The sequence below is a fragment of the Montipora capricornis genome, chromosome 2, assembly GCF_036669925.1.
Source record: "Montipora capricornis isolate CH-2021 chromosome 2, ASM3666992v2, whole genome shotgun sequence".
Classification (NCBI taxonomy): Eukaryota; Metazoa; Cnidaria; class Anthozoa; order Scleractinia; family Acroporidae; genus Montipora; species Montipora capricornis.
Window position 1 is genome coordinate 56509927 of NC_090884.1, and position 15000 is coordinate 56524926.

A 15000-nucleotide genomic window follows, 5' to 3' on the forward strand; every position below is an offset into this window, starting at 1 on the left:
TCAAGTCCTGAAGTTTCCCTCGACTTCGTCACAAGAAACATCCCGACCCTCGGGAAGACAAAAGTAACTGTTTCCCCCGAGACCATACATTAACTGTCTAAGTGTCACTCGGGTTAAGTATAACTTGGAGTCACATGATGCTTGGCCTCTTATACCTACAAAAAAATAAATGACTTTTTTTTTCCAAAATAATTATATGATTATTCAGACAAACTATTGTGCTCCAGCGTATCCAAACAGTCGACTGGGCTAGTCAAGAATGTGGTTTCATTCATTGTTTTAGTACCTTTATTAGCTTTTATCAAACTGATTAAATGCTCGATGGTTCTCTACTCTGATTGAATATTTTGCTGTTTCTCCACTCGGCTTCGTCAGTTTTTTTTTTTTCCTGCGGGTATTCCGGTTTTCCCCTTTCTTCTATCTCCTCAAAAACCAACCTACGAGTTGATTGATTTGATACCTCTAAAGTAGTGCCGCGGCGCTAAATATAGTTGACACTCGTCATTATCATTATCATTGATTATAACGCTCTCATCAATGATAATAGTAAAACTTGTAGCACAAATTTGACAACTTCCTGGCCAAACGGGAAATGTTTGACGACCAAACATCATCAAACATTGATTGGTGATCAAACATTTTACCGTTTGGCCACCTAGTTTGATGATGTTTGATGGTGTTTGATGATGTTTGATCGTGTTTGAACTCCATCAAACATTCGATCTAACAACATCAAACATTTCTTTTGTTCTCATGTTTGTTTGGTGATGTTTGGTTCGTTTGGCCAGGTGTATCACACATGTTTGGCTCGCGCATGCGAGATGCGTCATCTCATTCGCTTGTATCCACAGATACCGCGTTTTGTTTACACGTCAGTTTGAAATTGTTGTGGTACTCTGGGTAATTTTGTGACCCACAACTCCTTGCGTTCGGATGTTTGACGATGCTTTGATAAAACATGTTTGAGCCTTTTGGCCAGGGCTTCAAACATCAACATGTTTGATCACCAAACAATGTTTGATGATGTTTGGTCGTCAAACATTTCCCGTTTGCCAGGACTTTACTATATAATTACTCATAATAATTTAATAATTTTTCTGCTTTTTTTAAATTCGGTTACTTTCGACAGTTATTATGCTACCGCCATCCACCATATCAAAACCTCAAAATACCACCATATCAAAACCTCAAACCACCTCAAAAGCCAACATTTGAGTTCATTTGCGTTAATTTGTTGATTTCAGTTTACAGTGTCTTTAATTATTGCTCCAGCGCTAGAATACTAGACACTTAAATAAAGTTCCTTTCCGTTCTTTCCTTTTTCACTATGCAAATTCACCAGTATCAGCAAACAAAAATACACTGATTAGGGAAGAAAAGGACTATTAAACAATATTAAATCTCGCCTGGCTTTCCAGGACTAAATGCCCAAGCTAAAAAAAAATCTTTCTTGTTATTGAGGAGAGCAAACGTGACATAATAAACCCCAAAATGGCTTCTTCTTGACCGCTCTCAGCAACCTGTGAACCCGATGGAATTTTCACGCATGGGCTTCTCTACGATCTCAAACGTCTCCTCGAAAAGTTCAGTTCAGTAGTAAACCTCTTTTGCGTTCTCCTTCTTCGCTTTCTGTTGCATAATGATGATGATGCATGGCGATGGCAATAGATGGATATATAATCTTTATTGCCATTCATAAGCTATATTAATGTTAAAAAATTATAGTTGTATATGTGAGTGAATGTTGTGCGCTACAGTAATTGTTTGAGTGCTCCTTCAAACAGCTAGAGGGACTCTACCTGCCTTACATCACACGGAAGACTTCTCCATGTCTTCTCGCTTTAGCTAAGGCCATTTTAAATTTGTGTGACAAATAATGTTTCTCAGTGACTTATAATGTTTCGATTGCACTTTGCGTTTCACGAAGGTTTGATGTTGTTGTGTGTGATTTAGATTTATAAATGAAAAATTGCTCAACAACAAAGAATGCTTTTGCTTTCGGGAATTTGAACTTAAATGCGTATCAACATATTCAACGATGAAGTCTCTCGACTTCTGCTATTCCTATTAAATGATAATAATTTTTGTTGACTTATGGCAAATACGATGCATGGTGTTTTCTCAAGAAGTTTGTTTTCAACACTGTTTACTGTTAAGTCGATACCTAACTGAGAACGGGATCCCATTCATAACATGCCAGACTCCGGCCTCTTACGATGCGGGTATCTTTCCTCTCTGTTGGCAGGTGGACTCCGTCCTAGGTCCCTTGCAGCTTTCGCTGTATAAAATGCTCAGAGACGTTTGGAAATTTCTTCTGTTGTTTCTTCTGCTCTATATATCTTTTGCCACCGGATTGACCAAGATGTATTCCTACTACGTTGCGTCTCAGATCAAACTAGAACAGCGGAACATGACCCATTACGAAAAGGGGCATCCCTACGCCAGGTGAGTATCTACGCACATGCGCTCTGTTGAACATTACAACTAACACAGGAAGCATGAACTCTCAGAAGCGCCACCCGCGAATATGCCTCACTCTACTCCCCTTCATAGTCACCGCACGTTCAAACATTGGTTCATATTGCGCAAGCACAATTCAGTTTGAGGTAGGAGCCCATTTGACGGGAGGTAAAAGGCACAAAACAAGTAAACATGCCTTAAACATTACCATTACAACATTTCAACGCAACGTCTTGCAACATTGTTGGGCACAACATGTTGCATACGTTTGGCCAGCCTGTTGCGATATGTTGCAATGTGTTGGATGATGTTGGATCAAATTTGAAAACGGTTAAATTTTTGGGTGTTGCATGGTGCTGTACTCGTTTGGCCACGTTCACGCAACGTTAGGGAGCTTACGAAACGACGACGCCGACGGCAACGACGACGCTACAAAACAATAGCTTTAGTGAGCAAAAACAATGGCTCTGCACGTGCGTTTTACATTTTGGTACATTTCTTTGCCGTAATCTCCTAAATGACGACGTGAAATGACCAAATTCAAGGTTCTGTGGAGGACGTTAGCACATGACGATGAATTTTCAGTTCTCTCTCTACGCTTCCAACTCACTCATACCCGTTTAATTCCTCAACAGTTACTACACATTTTTAACGCGAAACGACATGAAATAGTTTTGTAGTGATATGAATAACGCGAACTCGTATTTTTAAATGAAGTCCTCGTAGCCGTCGTCGTCCTCGTTGCGTAAGCTCCCTATTGTGGCGCTAAGGGATGCGCACTTTAGGTCCACTTCTTGCGCGCCAGGGGCCTGGGACACATGAACATTGACATGTTGCGTTGCAAATGATGGAAATGTTGCGTGCTTTTGGCCAACCCGTTCAACACATGTCGCAACATCATGCAACAATGTTGCAAGATGTTGCGTTGAAATGTTGCGATTGTTTGGCCAGGCCTTTAAAGATACCATTGGTGCTCATGTATAATAATGAAAGAAACTCTAATTCTCAAGTTTTTAAGTCAATAACATATGATGAATACAGGTGGGTGGTATGTGAGGTTTTCCATTGGCGAGCCATAGGTTCATGAATTATAAATTATTTTTACAATAAAAAACAAGCGAATATGATGGTCGTATAATTGCACATCAACGCGTCAGAAGATGGAGAAGCATAGTGGACTCGTAGTGGTGTTCATCTGACCAAATACACGGCTGTATGCAAACACCGTCACTTAACAGAAATGAGATCCGGAAAAAAAAAACTTATAAAGGTGTATTCTAAGTTTTTCTAATTACGGTGATAATTTAAAATCATCCCAATCTCTAGTCTACTACTTCTCTTAATGCTACGTAGCCACTTATTATGCGCTTTTCTTTATATTTCTTTTTCACGGGTTTCGTGGAAAGAGACTACCGAGGCCAAGGGAGAGGGTATGATTGCCGGCTAGGCATCACGGTACTTTCGGTTCTGTCAAGGTTGAGTAGCTGCTGCAACAAATTGTGATGAAGATCATGAAGAGTTGTAGAACTCGGTCGCTACAACCGCACCCATTGAAAGCCACAACTCAGCAAGATGAAGTAGCGTTTGAAGGAGTACTAACCTTTTAAATTTTATTCACGAATTCTCTCTTCGAGTGAAACGACTGCTAAGGTACTTTAACGATCTGAATTCAACGGGCTACCCGAAAGTAAGCCCCTGTCCTCCGTTACCCTGCTAATTTCTGGATTTATCTGATAATGAGATACCGGACAGTGATGATGACACGTGTTTGTTCGCTTCACAGCCATTTGAATACGGGACTTGACCTGTTTTGGTTGCTCCTTGGTGTCTTCGACGAAGGAAAAATATCGGTGGAAGATCCTGCTTTTAAAGCCTTTTCTTTCTTTGGTCATCTTTTCCTCATTGTGTACGTTGTCTCCATGGTGATCGTTGCCCTCAACATGTTAATCGCTATGATGAACAAATCCTTTGAAACTATCAACGTAAGTATACGGGATCGTCCCTTATCATGCAGTGGAAATTACAATAACAACAACAATGACAACAACAACAACAACAACAACAACGATAACGATAATGGTAAGAATGATAATAATAATAATAACAATAATAATAATAATAATGATAATGAACTTCATTTAAGTGTAATGAAGTCAATTGTGTGTAACTGAGATAATGAGTGTGTCACTTTTCTTTGTTTGATTCTTTGTTCAAACTAGGAAGATTCAGCTACTTGGAAGTTCTCCAGAACTCGAATGTGGCTTGAAAGCATTGATAAAGGCAACGTGCTACCAGTGCCTGTGAACCTCATTTACTACTTTTTTAAGATCCTTTACATATTTTTTTATGTCACGGTCATAAAATGGTTAATCAAGTGTATTTCCCCACGCTGCCGCTGCTGTAAAAAGGTGAGGATCAACTGCTTACCAGATGGCAATAAGCCTTTTTCGATATATTAAAATTCAGCTGGATAGTGAGGTAATGAGGACAAAGTAAAAGGAAAATGGATGATATCTAAATATTTTTTACATTCATTCCAACGTTTTTCTATTGTTTTCGTCCTCCTTGCCTCACTATCAGGCTGAATATTTGATATTTCGAAAAAGTCCTATTTTCGACTACTGCCGCATGGGTAGACTATGGCGAGAGCATTTAGAAACCGCGGTAATTTGCAATTAAAGCAGCTGTGGTATAATTAAAACTGATGTATTCCATAGCTTCACACAAGATTGACACGCACTAAGGCTACACTGACTTGAGTGACAATGCCAAAAAAAAAGAAAAATAATGCTCCTAAAGCTCAACTGTCTGCACAATTCAAAGTTCGCCCATTATTCCACACTCCTTTATCTGTTTTCAGGCTGGCAACCAGGGACAGAATCATTCGGAGGCGCACGAGGTAGGTATAATAAACAGCGTCTTTGCACTCTGGTCGGTGTAATGAAAAACTTCGGATTGTCAGTGTTATCACCAAATCGTGGACACTTCAAATAATTACAAAATGTCATTGTGTCGAAAGGAAGAACAAATGAAAAACAAAACCGCGCCAAACAGCGACAGCAATTCAAATTTTGGGCGCAATGGCTCAACTTTCTTTGCTTCTAGCAAAGGCCTTGGTCCGAAAATGGTTTTTATCGGCAAACAACAGAATTCAATGCACGTCAAGCTTTGTTTTGATATATAGCGTGGCCTAGCTTGCCATATTCTCCCTTTTGTTTTTCGTCACTGAAAAGGCGTCATTTTAAAGGACAACAGAAAGAACTGCAGGACTTAGCGCCGCTTACAAACTTCAACAGAAATCCTCTAAGGTGCTTTATGGAGGAAAAGTGAAACGATCAAAACATAGAACAAGTATTTGCCTTTCGCTTGTGAGACTTAAACATCAGCAATACCGTGATTTGATGTTCGAAAATTTGTTTCTAGAATTCATATTTTCTCCGACAGAATAATGGCCTGCTTTTTAGAAGTGGTCTTGAATGATCAATGAAAGCAAGAAGCGGAGGTCGTTTCGATTTTCAAAGAAGAGATAGAAGTATTAATGAAGAACCTGCAACTCAGAGAGATGGTAGCTGAAACAACGACATGTTGAACAGTGGGGGTTTTACCACCTCGAAAGTCGTAGAAAACGAGCACTTCTGTGTATGTTGCTGGCCTCTCCCTTAAGGCTTTTTTTCCTCCGTTTACCGTTGACAATGATGGGTTTTCCGAAGTTTGGGTTTAGTCGTTCGTATTAAAAAAATCTAGGCAAGCAAAACTAAAATCAGAAGCAATCGAAAAGAAACAATTTTCAAGATGCAGAAAGAGTTGAGTTGCAGAGGTTGACTGAACGACTGAGTTAGAGAGTTAATGTGGTTCAACCTCGTTCCCAGGGTCTCTCTTCTATGCCTCCATTGTCGTTGAGAAAAGACCCTGGTTCACGCTGGTCACGTGTCTGCCAGAATATGGAAGGTTCACCAAATGTGTGTTAGGGGATGGGTGGCAGTGTAGGCCTTGTCGACATTGCAAAATAGAGAATCAACACGCAATTGATTTTTTGGCCAGATGACCATCGACAAAACGTTTGACGGCAGTATTTTATGTACTACACATATGGAGTTCGACGTGAAAGGCAAAAAGTTGGGGTCACATCGATCAAACGCCACAGAAAATATCTTCGCGTTATTCAAGTTTTCTCCCACGGAAAAGTCCGGATCAACGAAGAATGCTAATATTTTGCGGCAATTTTAAGTAGTGTGTGCAATAAACGTTTGCTCAGTGCAACTGCAAGACATGCATGACATGCAGGAAAACGTCCGCCAGAGCGATTTGCAGTTAGTTCTTTTGCATACTATTTATTTAAAGTAGAAACGAGTGAATTCTACTCAAGAGCGTGTTTTGTTATCTTTAAACTGAATTTATTACCAAAGCTTAAATAAACTCCCCTCAAATGGTCTCAATGAGCCCACACTTGAAAACATTAACTGGAACCCTGTAGTTCAATACCACCCAACTCAGTGTCTTCTGTTTTTGTGTAACACGTACCATAGGCAGCCCAGTGTACGCTTCCAGGAGCCTCTAGTACGGATGTAACGGAATTGGAGAACCAGGATGAGGGAAAGGGAAAGAAGTATTTGAAGACAGACGGGGTAGGTATATGGCGGTGACATGTAGAAACCGCGTTAATTTGAAACTAAAGCAGCTGTGGTATAATTAAAACTGAGATAGTCCAGATCTTCCCACAAGATTAGACTGACTTGAGTGACAATACCAAAAAAAAAAAAGGAAAATTATTCTCCTAATTGAAGCTCGACTCTGTTTATGCACAATTAGAAGCTCGTTCGTTATTTCACACCACCTTATCTGCTTGCAGGATAAGAAACAGGAAAGTAATATTTCAAAGTACACAGGAGCAACCTAAAGGGAGGTGGATGATGATATGTAAATACTTTTCACATTCATTCCAACGTGTTTCTATTGCTTTTGTCCTCATTGCCTTACTAACAAGATGAATATTTGATATTTCGAAAAAGTCCTATTTTCGACTACTGCCGCATGGGTAGACTATGGCGAGAGCATTTAGAAACCGCGGTAATTTGCAATTAAAGCAGCTGTGGTATAATTAAAACTGATGTATTCCATAGCTTCACACAAGATTGACACGCACTAAGGCTACACTGACTTGAGTGACAATGCCAAAAAAAAAGAAAAATAATGCTCCTAAAGCTCAACTGTCTGCACAATTCAAAGTTCGCCCATTATTCCACACTACTTTATCTGTTTTCAGGCTGGCAACCAGGGACAGAATCATTCGGAGGCGCACGAGGTAGGTATAATAAACAGCGTCTTTGCACTCTGGTCGGTGTAATGAAAAACTTCGGATTGTCAGTGTTATCACCAAATCGTGGACACTTCAAATAATTACAAAATGTCATTGTGTCGAAAGGAAGAACAAATGAAAAACAAAACCGCGCCAAACAGCGACAGCAATTCAAATTTTGGGCGCAATGGCTCAACTTTCTTTGCTTCTAGCAAAGGCCTTGGTCCGAAAATGGTTTTTATCGGCAAACAACAGAATTCAATGCACGCCAAGCTTTGTTTTGATATATAGCGTGGCCTAGCTTGCCATATTCTCCCTTTTGTTTTTCGTCACTGAAAAGGCGTCATTTTAAAGGACAACAGAAAGAACTGCAGGACTTAGCGCCGCTTACAAACTTCAACAGAAATCCTCTAAGGTGCTTTATGGAGGAAAAGTGAAACGATCAAAACATAGAACAAGTATTTGCCTTTCGCTTGTGAGACTTAAACATCAGCAATACCGTGATTTGATGTTCGAAAATTTGTTTCTAGAATTCATATTTTCTCCGACAGAATAATGGCCTGCTTTTTAGAAGTGGTCTTGAATGATCAATGAAAGCAAGAAGCGGAGGTCGTTCGATTTTCAAAGAAGAGATAGAAGTATTATTGAAGAACCTGCAACTCAGAGAGATGGTAGCTGAAACAACGACATGTCGAATAGTGGGGGTTTTACCACCTCGAAAGTCGTAAAAAAACGAGCACTACTGTGTATGTTGCTGGCCTCTCCCTTAAGGCTTTTTTTCCTCCGTTTACTGTCGACAATGATGGGTTTTCCTAGGTTTGGGTTTAGTCGTTCATATTAAAAAAATCTAAGCAAGCAAAAATAAAATCAGAAGCAATCGAAAAGAAACAATTTTCAAGATGCAGAAAGAGTTGAGTTGCGGAGGTTGACTGAACGACTGAGTTAGAGAGTTAATGTGGTTCAACCTCGTTCTCAGGGTCTCTCCTCTATGCCTCCATTGTCGTTGAGAAAAGACCCTGGTTCACGCTGCTCACGTGTCTGCCAGAATATGGAAGGTTCACTAAATGTGTGTTAGGGGATGGGTGGCAATGTAGGCCTTGTCGACATTGCAAAATAGAGAATCAGCACGCAATTGATTTTTTGGCGGGCCCCTGCCATCGACAAAACATTTGACGGCAGTATTTTATGTACTACACATATGGAGTTCGACGTGAAAGGCAAAAAGTTGTGGTCTAATCGATCAGACGCCACAGAAAATATCTTCGCGTTATTCAAGTTTTCACCCACGTAAAGGTCCGGATCAACGAAGAATGCTAATAGTTTGCGAAAATTTTAAGTAGTGTGTGCAATAAACGTTTGCTCAGTGCAACTGCAAGACATACATAACTTGCAGGAAAACGTCCGCCAGAGCGATTTGCAGTTAGTTCTTTTACAGACTATTTATTTAAAGAAGAAACGAGTAAACTCTACTCAAGAGCGTGTTTTGTTATCTTTAAACTGAATTTATTAGCAAAGCTTAAAAAACTCCCCTCAAATGGTCTCAATGAGCCCCCACTTACCCCCCCCCCCCCCAACAATACCAAAAAAAAAAAAGAAAAATTATTCTCCTAATTGAAGCTCGACTCTGTTTTTTGCACAATTAGAAGCTCGTTCGTTATTTCACACCACCTTATCTGCTTGCAGGATAAGAAACAGGGAAGTAATATTTCTAACTACACAGGAGCAACCTATTCTGCCAGTATGTTGCGACTTTCAAAGCACTTTGACATGTCATTGGTCCACGAGAGTCATGGCAATAATTTAGTAGTAATTAATTTATGGTATTCGTCGTATTACTTTCATAATTCGTGTAGTGAACCCCATATAGCAGCTCAGAGAGTAAGACACGATCCCTGCAATGGAACTGACACAAATTTTCCTGCCTGGAATAAGCTAGGGAAATAATTTGTAGCCTAAGCTACCAGACACAATGATAGAGATGTGACTAATTTACACGTGTGATACAGAAACAATGACAAATGGGAACGACGATCAGATGAAGCTACGCAGGCGCAGTAGACGCCTGTATCCAAGATGGCGGCAGGACTTGCGTCATATTGGATTTGACTTTAACCGTGTGTGGAGGGTCGTGTGGAGGCATATAAGAAGTGTTCCCGAACTTTTGCGCTGAGACATGTACAAGTTCATGAGAAATAACGGTTTTTTTCTGCTTGAGTGCTGAGGGAGCAGGCTTCATTTTTTACCTTGGTTTCTCATGTTGTAAAATCGTCTTGCGTTAGAGTAAAATGTATGAGTGAACCGCTCAAAAAGCAAAGGTTTATTACCTCAGCTTGCAAAGCGCAAACGACTGGCCATTCACAAGGCGTGGTAGATTTGAATTATGAGATTATAGCGGAATTTGAACATTGAGCAATCGAGTGCAAATTCAACACCTTAACCTTTGCAACAGGCAGCTTTCCTTTGTGTTTGCATTTATGCCGTCACATAAATTTTCTTAGGTTTTTATTTTGCTGTCGGACGAATGAACCAGGCTAAAGAAATAGATGAAAGAGATGGAAAGCTATGTTGAAGAAGTGAATTGATTGACCCGAATGTTTTTGCTTTCTAAAACAAATCTAGGACCGATTGACGACAATGAAGAGACTGGTGGTGAAATTTCTTCAAAAAAGCTACAAGAAGCATCCTGTGAGTGTTGGCCAAAGGACCCGTGCACAGAGCATCTAAGGGTTCCCCGACAATCCGTCTTAGAGGGGCGCTCCCCTAAGAAAGCTGCTAAAGAAACTAAACGTTTTTTTTACAGTAAACGTCTTTTTATTGTAAAGTTGTTGCACTCTGGATCTAGTTTTCCTTATTCTTGCTACTTGATATAACAATTTTTTTTATTACACCTAAGCCTACGTATGAAAGAGCTACGACCATTCGTTCGTTACTCTAGCTTGCCCTTTGGGCTTGAGCCAGATATAACATTTTCTTCTTTTAAGGAGCAAGGGTGGCACAGTCGGTTAGTGCGCGACCTTGATGCCCGAGTTCGATCCCCGGATCTCAAATCCTTGTTTCGACTTGTTTCCTTTCAGTGTAGCCTAAGTAGCTTTAAATACCCTTAAAACAGAGCACTGATGGAAAGAGGGGGGTAAAATGAGCGCACCGTCGGCTTCCTGGGAGAGTACTCTCTAGAGAGTAAAGGAACTTCCGACGTTAAATAACGTGTACCTTTACCTTTACCTTTTCGTTTGATACCATTAAGGCTTAATAGTCGAAATTATTACATAAAATAACTTGAAAAGTGATTTTTCTAAAGAAATTAGCCTTAATTGTTCTTTTAGTCTCGATCGGTGCGAGGTTGGCTATCTGCATGCAGGCATTAATTTGGTCTATATTTTTAATTCGGCATGGAAAAATGCTGCTGAAAATAGTGAACGTTTTCTAAAAGTTGCCAACAACTTGTGGATAGCCTAAGATCAAGATGTGGACAGGGGTGTGCTGCATGTGTGCGCGCGTGCGTGCGTGCGTGCGTGTGTGTTTGTGTGTGCGTATGTGTGCGCGCGCGCTCTCGCGCGTGTGTGCGCGTGTGTGGGTTTGTGTGGGTAAGCATACGTGTATTTTATCTCTCCTTCAAAATAATTATGACTGTGATGTTGAACAGAGCTTGAGTCGATGCCGCGGAGCAGGCTCCCTCGACCGCGGTGATCATTCTTTGCTGCATCTGAAAGTTGATCATTATTGCATTTCTTTGAAATATTGCTGTAGGCATCACATTTCCTGAAAACTTTCCATCGCACTTCCCGTGCAACCTCTGCCTCCACGAAAAGGTTAACGTTATCATCTACTGAAATCCTCGCACCCTGAACACAATAAACGAGTTAACAAGTTCATGCCCGCACATAGACAAATTCACGCTCAAAAACTGTCGAGTACGTTCGGACCTTATGGTAGAAAATTGCGTGCCCTTGTGTAATATCGCCGGCCAACATTTCAAAAATTAACGGTCATTCGCTTAAGGTGCTTCATGATTGTAGTCTGATTGAGACCGTATTAGACAGAGATGTCGCAAAAAAGAGATGAATTATCTTTGAAGCCCTAGATTTCATTTATCAAATAGTATGATCTAATGCTCCTGTAAAGTTGAGCGCTTTTGAAAAATCGTGGTGAAACCATCAGAGTTTATATATATGAAGTGGCCACAAATTTCAAGAATCGATACACACAGCATACGACATTTTAAGCGAGTCCCGATTCAATACAGACGCAATAACACGGAAGTTTATAAGTACGTATGGGCCTTCAAGGAAGGAAATTGTCGTACAAATTGAAATGGAGAGATCTCAAGAAATGAGACGTCTAGGGCAACCCGAAGGCGCTTCTTTTCCTATGGCTTGTGCCGTTCTTGTGGTAGGGGTGGCGCCATTCCCCAACCTCGTTCCTACGACTTTTCTCCTGCTAGAGTAGGGCGGGCAGGAAAAAACCAATCTTTTCCCGCCCTCCCTACTCTGGGCGACGAAAAGCCCTGGGAACGAGGCTGGCTATTCCCATCTTTTCAGTAATACTAGAACTCCTTTTATTAACCTCGAATGGATAGAAAACTGAGTTAAATTTGAAATGCGAATGCTGGGATTTGAGCCATTCATGTATCTTAACTTGGTACAAGTAGTTTTATCAACAACCGCTAAATATGGTCAGGAACCTGGTTCCCAGAGCTTTCCTCCGCCGAGAGTTGGGTGATATCTTTGGCTGAAATCTAACCTACAGATATCCACTGAGCGGAGAAATTTCTCATTTGAAAGAAAAATCTTTTGAACTGAAGCAGATACTTCCCTAGAAATTAAGAACTACATTTCTAGTTTCAGAGATTATGGGTGTCATGGAGCTTTTGAGACACGAACTGCAACCAGTAGTGAGCTGTTTTCTCTTTTAACTTGTCTTTATACAACTACATTTATATTGCTAAGTATTTTTTCTCCATTAGAGATGATTATTATAAAAATCTGGGAGATATCGCTGTCCTGGCAAGCGAAATGTTCTCTTCCAGTTGCCGTCCACGTCTCAAAAACGAGCGTGCTTACGCTCCCCATTAACAACTTGTGCGGAGTTGCTCCATAACTGCGATGATCGTTATCTCTTAAAAAACGGGATTTTTTCCGCTGTTTCAATACCTATTTTGCAAAGAGACTCCCATATTTCCGTGCGTCTGTTCAGTAATAGATCACAGATTATGTCAAAACATTGTAAGAACAAAAATGTGGCACACGAGGGGATAGCCGAATGTGTCACTAATGTTCTTACCACATTTTGACATCTTTTGTGATCTAGTACTGAAGAGGCGCACGGCAACATGGAATTTATTTGTTTTATATAGTAAAGAGTTAAAGTTTGTAATGATGACGTCAGCTCTGCGTCTATTCTCTATTAGATCATAGATGAGAACCAATCAAAATGTGTGCATTATTGAGATGATCTATCTGCTATCTATCATACACTTTATCTTTGATCATTTCGTAGTTCGTAACCCTAACCCTTACCCAATTGATTTCAGTAGTCTTCTACGCTTAAAATTAAATCTGGAGTGTTCTTTTATCATTAGTGCATGTTTCCATGTAAACGATTTATTCCAAGTTGTTCACATGTTTAGGGCGCATTCTTTTGGGGGTTACCCTGTAATAGGAACACAGGTAATAATCGGTTGATCTGTTTTTTGGCAATTACTTCTTTTTTGGATCGGACGAAATTGCTTTGCTGTGGTTAGAAGCACCATCAAAGCTTCGGTCGAATTAACACCAACCCTTCAGACAGGTTACATACCATAAAAATGCCAACGGCTTTTTCTTTTAAGTCTAACCAGGAGTTCATGAAGGGGAGCCTCAATCACCTATGCTTGGTCCTGGCCTAGGAGTCAACTCTTTCACGAGTAAAATTATTTAAAGAATTCCTCCCTTGGGAGATTCAGCACGCCCACTGTTGTAAAAGCCAATCAAAACAGAGCTATCTCAGTGACAAGGGAAATATGATACTTTTTGGCGGGAAAAACCTGTTCCTAAAAATAAATTTACTCGGGAAAGGGTTTACTTAAGGAATTAGCGGAGAAAGAGGCTCCCTTGATGAGCTCCTGGTCTAGCGGTATAACTAACGGACAGTATGTTTTTAAGCCGTGTTCGATGCTTTGGTTACCAAGTTTTTCTCTTACCTTTATTTTGATGAGTAACCTCTTCCCGAAGAGAAAAGGTCATCTCGGAAGAAAGCAACGACAGGATATGTTATTATTTTCGGGAAACGGTCTCAAAAGAATGCGCCATACAGTTGTACATTTAAAAGTCTAGAATCACAGAACGTAAAAATGTACTTTCGACAAGCTATCCAAAGGATTAGCGCTAGATAAAAGAAAACTATTATAGACGAACCAGTTTAGTTGACTTTTAATTAGTGATCAGAGTACTAGGCCACAGTTAAATGAGTGTGCTACAACCAGGCACTTTCGTCTCGACAGGAAAAAAACTTGTTTTGATGGCTGACTACTTTGCAGTTTCCGGCTGTAAATCGTTCGTCGCGAAATAATGGAATGTGCCTTTTGGATATGATGTAGACTAGTAAACTTAAGAAAGAAAGTGTTAAAATTTGTATTAAAACTACCACTTGTTATGACTTTGTGTAATGCAACAATTTATTGCCTGAATAGAGCCGAAAAAATGACAGTTAAGTTTTATGGACTGCAGTTATCGCTTAACTGTGTTCATCCTCTTTAAAAAAGGCTGGTTTTCAGATCTCACCATAACCATAACCATTAGATCAGGTAAAATTAGCAGAGCCGTGAACATGTCAATTAGTGTGTTTTGACGGACGTTTTGACTGAGCTACTAAAAGTTACCCATGACCAGTACGCTACGGAGCTGTGTATGTTGTCGTATTAAAAAGATATATAAACAAGCAAAAATAAAGTCAGAAGTAATCTAAAAGAAACAATTTTCAAGATTCAGGAAGAGTCTAGTTGCAGGATGTGGTTCAACCCCGTTCCCAGGGTCTCTCTTCTATTCCTCCATTGTCGTTGAGAAGAGAGACCCTGGGAATGAGGTTGAATGTGGTTCAGCTCACATATTTTTATCCCAAGCAGACAGAAAGCCTCTCCTTTGAAAGAGTGTCACCTTTACCCTGGGACTGAAGTTACTATTTCCGATTAAAAGCTTAGTCATTACTTTCCTCATATCTTTTTTTTTTGAAACCTGAAAAATATGGATCTGTCGGGGGACGGTAAACGA

At 40.2% G+C, this 15000-nt stretch overlaps 1 protein-coding gene across 1 annotated transcript in view; it reads left to right on the forward strand.

Moving 5' to 3' along the window:
• LOC138028234 (transient-receptor-potential-like protein) overlaps nt 1-14389 on the forward strand; it is a 34243-nt gene extending 19854 nt beyond the window's left edge. The window contains exons 4-10 of the mRNA XM_068875700.1: nt 2246-2445; nt 4244-4442; nt 4680-4868; nt 5321-5359; nt 6987-7085; nt 7724-7762; nt 10376-14389. Of these exons, the coding sequence (XP_068731801.1) occupies nt 2246-2445; nt 4244-4442; nt 4680-4868; nt 5321-5359; nt 6987-7085; nt 7724-7762; nt 10376-10480 (870 nt within the window). The 3' untranslated portion in view covers nt 10481-14389. The remainder of the gene's footprint in view (nt 1-2245; nt 2446-4243; nt 4443-4679; nt 4869-5320; nt 5360-6986; nt 7086-7723; nt 7763-10375) is intronic.
• Nucleotides 14390-15000: the final 611 nt, after the last annotated feature.